We start from the raw sequence: 5,494 nt of genomic DNA, 5'->3' as shown, positions 1-5,494 counted from the left end.
GATTACAAAATATGCTACTATTCTTGGTTAAAACATTACAAAAAATGATAAAAGATGTGCACAAACTGTAAAGGTCACCAGTTAATTGGTTGCACCACAGAGACACTGGTTTAGATTGAGATATGCACGTCTTTCTATTTATGATTTAAATATTCCCACTCTGATATGAACTACAGACAAAAGTGAACCCACCTGTAATACTATCCAGTAGACAACATGACTACTAGACTGTTATGTACTTTTTATGTAGCTCAATTGCTTTTCTTTTTCTCTTTTAGATCTAGTCATGGGAGCAAGTGAGACTTGCGGGACGGTACAGCCTCCACAGGAGGACACTGTGACTACTACCCAGGTTACAAATGCACACAAAGGGTCTGGACAGCTGAAAAGCGCTAAAGGTAAATCTGCTTAGTGTTCATGGTCTTAGTTTGACAAAGCAATGTAAATACAAAATGTAATTTCTTTATGTTCCTCTATAGGGCAAACACTTAGTAAGAGAAAGAAATGGGATGAGGATGAGGTTGCTGCTGTGGAAAGACACATGATGTTCTTCATCACAACCTGTAGGGTACCAGGAAAGCATGATTGTGAGAACTGTATCAAAAAAAATTTAACCTGCTCAGCATTTTGCAATATTGGCTGTCACAAATGTTGATATTTCAACTAATTCAAAACAGATTTGTTAATTTTGTTCAGACAAAGCAAGTTTGAAATCAAACTCGTAGTTTAAGTTTGTATGAAGGGAAATTTTATTCCTCAAATTTTATTTTGTACGTCTGCTGTGAATGGCAAAAAATGTTGATGGTTTTGTATTATAGCTGTTCTGCTAAGTTATTAAAAAGTTATAACCTTGTTGCCTATATTCTTGCAGACTTGTGTTGATTTTTAACATGGCACAGCATACAGTATACCTTAATTGTTATTGGCAATTTTTTGTTTTAAACCTTATTAAATTTAACCTACTCAGCATTTTGCAATATTCAACTAATTCAAAACAGATTTGTTAATTTTGTTCAGACAAAGCAAGTTTGAAGTCAAACTCGTAGTTTAAAATTTGAGGAATAAAATTTCCCTTCATGCAAACTTATTTTGTACGTCTGCTGTGAATGGCAAAAAATGTTGATGGTTTTGTATTATAGCTGTTCTGCTAAGTTATTAACCTGTTACTACCGAGAGTCCCCTAATCAGGGGACTTTGGGAAAAGTATTTTTTGCTCGCCATGAGCCAACACATTAATCACGGAAAATATATTAATGTGGCACATCAAATTAAACAGCACCGCTAGCGCTACAAGGCTATGTAAACTATTTTCGCCGTCCACAAACACAACTCAGATGACACCCAAGAGAACACCTCAAAACCAAATTCTCCAACCTCAGTTTGGCCAAACCACTCACCGCATTTACGGCTCCACAACAGCCGTACTTCACGCTAGCCACACAAAGAACCACTCAAAAGAAAGCAGAGACTCTACCGGTTCCAAAGATATAAGCCCCAGCACTGTACACCAAAGCATCGCAGAGATATAAGCCAGCGCATCAGATCACAAAACATTGCTTTTCAAAACCACATTAGTAAAAATTGTCTTACCTTTGTCGTCTTGCCGTGAAAAGTTTATTCCATTTGTAAAGACAAGCTATTTCCTGTTAGCCCCAGCTGTTGTCCGTCATTTAAAACAGTCCGAGTGGTACAATAGTGATATATAGGTCGTACCGAGCGCTTACAGTAAACCAATGGAGGAGCATGGCACTTTCACGTGGCTTTCTTTTTCCCCTTCTGGTTGGCTGGCTGTGTTGTCAATCTTGTATTGCAAGTCATAGCCTTATTCTATTGGCTTTCACGATTCCAGAGAGGTGTCACTCATGCATATTGACCAATCCGCTGGGGAGTAAAGTCCACGCGTACAGTAAGCACGCTTGTGTGTGTGTAACAGCGCATTTGCGCACAGGACACAGAGCGCACCGGACAAACTTAGATTTGCTTTTTTCACTAAATTCATCTCTAAAAAAATCATTCAAATGCTTTATGCAGTCATTTTATTTGTAGGGGAAACATTCATATACACATATATTTATTATAATTATTAATTAATAATTATTAATTTAATACAAATAAATTAAAAATGCCCAAAAATGTTTTCTTTAGGTCTACTGAACACCATTAGTGAAATAAAAATGAAATATATAACTTTTACATGACAGAAATGCAAATGGCACTATGTGTGCCAAATGGTGCCAAATGGTGCCAAAATGGACACCTCGCCTGACATACCTGTACTAAAATCTCTCGTTTTGATCTGCTTCATCTAATCAGTTTCAACCTTTGCAGAGATAATGTTCACATGTTTGGTTTCTATTTTATGATGAATAACTCTTTGGAATGTTGCTAACATAGCCTTTTTATTTCATAAAACATGTTTTTTTTAGACGAGGCTAAAAAAATCTAAATTTTTGCTGTGTTTCATCCTAATTTTCTCTATCAGTAACACATACATGGATAAATGACATATGAAATTATTCTGCCCAATGATCCCTTTACAATGGCACAAAAATCATTCAAATCCACCTTGGGGTTGCTGAAATAGACCAGTTTATATATGGATATACATTTTTGGAACATTTGTCTTCAAAATAGGCTTAGGTAGTAAGGGGTTAAAAAGTTGTAACCTTGTTGCCTATATTCTTGCAGACTTGTGTTGATTTTTAACATGGCATGGCATACAGTATACCTTAATTGTTATTGGCAATTTTTTTGTTTTAAACCTTATTAAATTTAACCTACTCAGCATTTTGCAATATTGGCTGTCACAAATGTTGATATTTCAACTAATTCAAAACAGATTTGTTAATTTTGTTCAGACAAAGCAAGTTTGAAGTCAAACTCGTAGTTTAAAATTTGAGGAATAAAATTTCCCTTCATACAAACTTATTTTGTACGTCTGCTGTGAATGGCAAAAAATGTTGATGGTTTTGTATTATAGCTGTTCTGCTAAGTTATTAAAAAGTTGTAACCTTGTTGCCTATATTCTTGCAGACTTGTGTTGATTTTTAACATGGCATGGCATACAGTATACCTTAATTGTTATTGGCAATTTTTTGTTTTAAACCTTATTAAATAGCATAATCAAAAGATTTATGCCATTAACATCCTTTAAGTGAACTTGCATTGCAATTGAGAACTTAATATTATATTCTGTCCCCACCGAGTAAGTTACCCTTGAATTTGTGTAAAGTGGTCCCAAGAGAGATATAAAAGTCAGACAGACTGTTTACGTGACCTCACTGCGGCATAAAAACCTGAAATCCCCACGGAGTTAGTATTTGTCAGGTGAAGGAACATTACTTTGACTAATTGATAATTTGAAGTGACGTCCGTTTTCCCGGAGGTTTCAGTATGTAGCCTGATTTTTTTCAATGCTGCAGAACCTTCAGAAAGGGTGGTCCCCACCACGATAGTATTTGTCTTGCGTCCCCACCATGCAATATAAACAAGTATACGTGTGTGTCTGTCTGTCTTGGCAGGTCAGTGTGTCGTGTGGCTCTTTGACTCTTACGGTTGAAAATTTTGGCTCTTTGTACCTAACTTGTTCGCCACCCCTGATATAGTGATTTTCTTGTGACTGTACCTTGGGAAAATGACTCTCTTAGATTCAAGATAAGCCTCGAGACATTTATGTATTTCATCCAAAAGGGCATTGTTGTCCTTAAAAGTCTCCAGTAGATCTTTGTAGAAAATAAAGTTTTAATGCCAGCTTTAACTTCTTTGTATTGAATTACTATGTACTCCTAACAGTTACTCACGAGGCTGGGTTGCTGCTCTCAGGGCGTTAGGCATCTTTTTTACCTTTGCCATAATCATCTTCCAAGACTTGTCCACTTTGAGAAACATCTTAGATTCTGAAGGGAGCTGCCTCTTTATGTCTGGGTCTAAAAATATACTCTCCAGATACAGCCAATTTCTTTGGCATGTGAGCCACTCATCCTATAATAAAGAAAAAATGTAAGAAGTGAAGTATAACTGGGACCATGTGTGGATTTTTTTTTAACGTAACATACAATCCGAGATATATTAGACCTGGCTGTGTACATCTCACTTAAAAATATCAAAAAGGAATCTTTAGTTGAACATGCTAGATATAATTGATTTTACCAGGGTTTGATTGAAAAGATGCAACTGTCTCAGCAGCTCCTCCACCCTGGACTTGATACGACTCACATAGCGAGATGATGCAGCTGTCCCAACATTGATAATGCTGTCATCCAGGACCATCTTTGAAATAAAACAAACACATAGAAATAAAAAAAACAAAAAAACAAAAAAAAAAAACTTTAGTTTTAAAACATAATGCATGTGTAGGTACCTGTATATCATCAGTTCCACCTAAGATAAAAACTCCTTTGGAGTCGCCATGAGACAGAACAGTGAATTCTGTATTTTTCCAAATATCCTCCACCTGTGGATTTTTAATAAGAGAGATTTAACATGTACTGTATAGAAGAAATAATGAAGGAAATGCCATACCTTTTGAATTAAGGTCTCAACAGAGGCCTCTCCTGAAGCTTGCCCTGAAATCTGAAAATGAAAGAAAGGAATCAGTTTTTGGGGTGGTATTGCTCGTACTCTTCTTAAGTAGTCGAGAATGAGTTTCAATTTCAGGAAAATCTAAAAAACTAAAATAAAAGTATTTAAAATACATTACCTCTTGTATCTCTGTCCCATAGTTAAATAGATCAAGCTCCTCTAATTCTGCAATAGTTGTTTATTCAATAAAGAAACGTTGTTCTTTCAGATAACTTTTATTCCTTTCGCATTAGCATCTCCGTGAACAACAGTCTACCACACAAGACGCTCTCGCGTGAACTCCCAGCCCGCGCCAAACACACTGCCACACCCCCCAAACCTCCCACATGGGCACACAAGAAAACATAACTTAACAATCTCCCCTTTTTTTCTTTTTAGAAAAGTGCCATAAAAATAAAGCATGCAAACATTACTTAAAGGACAAATAAACAATAAACAACAGAAGTAAAGCATTGCAAAGTTCATTTAGATTTTTAGTTTGCAAACACCTTCACTGAGAGCCTTCAGAAGACCAAGTGCGGAAGCCCCCTTTTTGGTCAAGCAGTTAGCCAACTGCTCTTTGGTGGTCGACCACACAATCTGCTGAATAGTCCCAGTGTGTATGAGCTCCTTCATACTGCTGATCTCAAGGCGCAGTCTTTTCTCTGTGACTGATTTTGTAGATTTAACTGCATCCAGAAGAGAATGATTGTCTGTTACGCAAACAATGGGCACAGATTTAGATGAGTAGTCCTTAGTGGTGATTTCTGAGTAAAGTGTAGCTAGAAAGACTGCACTATCAATCCCATCTGCAAGCGCCAAAGTCTCTCCTGCTAATGTACTCCGCACGACTCTCTGGATGCGCTTGGACTGCCAGGATATGGGTGAAAATTTTCCATTTTCACCCATGAGCATGATGAAGTGTCCACCTTGT

The 5,494-nt window shown here is 36.8% G+C and overlaps 1 protein-coding gene across 1 annotated transcript; it reads right to left on the bottom strand.

The window, feature by feature from the left end:
• Nucleotides 1–3,268: 3,268 nt before the first annotated feature.
• LOC129456232 (dynein axonemal heavy chain 6-like) lies at nt 3,269–4,742 on the bottom strand. Its single transcript, XM_055221651.1, has 7 exons — nt 4,700–4,742; nt 4,522–4,572; nt 4,361–4,453; nt 4,150–4,269; nt 3,801–3,981; nt 3,626–3,722; nt 3,269–3,296 (listed from the first exon to the last, which is right to left on the bottom strand). Exons 4-7 carry the CDS (start codon nt 4,267–4,269, stop codon nt 3,269–3,271), a joined length of 426 nt encoding a protein of 141 aa, XP_055077626.1. The 5' UTR covers nt 4,361–4,453; nt 4,522–4,572; nt 4,700–4,742.
• Between the last annotated feature and the right edge of the window lie 752 nt (nt 4,743–5,494).

The sequence above is a fragment of the Periophthalmus magnuspinnatus genome, chromosome 1, assembly GCF_009829125.3.
Source record: "Periophthalmus magnuspinnatus isolate fPerMag1 chromosome 1, fPerMag1.2.pri, whole genome shotgun sequence".
Classification (NCBI taxonomy): Eukaryota; Metazoa; Chordata; class Actinopteri; order Gobiiformes; family Gobiidae; genus Periophthalmus; species Periophthalmus magnuspinnatus.
The sequence above is the reverse complement of the archived record's forward strand: the minus strand, read 5'-3'. Positions and strand labels throughout refer to the sequence as shown.

What these genes read in the sequence shown, in the direction of transcription:
- LOC129456232 (XM_055221651.1), bottom strand. Translation starts at nt 4,269, where the DNA reads ATGGTCCTGGATGACAGCATTATCAATGTTGGGACAGCTGCATCATCT. An exon ending in ATCTTTTCAATCAAACCCTG is followed by an intron (nt 3,982 to 4,149) that starts GTAAAATCAATT and finishes TCTTTATTATAG; the next exon opens with GATGAGTGGCTCACATGCCA. An exon ending in AAGAGAGTCATTTTCCCAAG is followed by an intron (nt 3,297 to 3,625) that starts GTACAGTCACAA and finishes TGGGGATTTCAG; the next exon opens with GTTTTTATGCCGCAGTGAGG.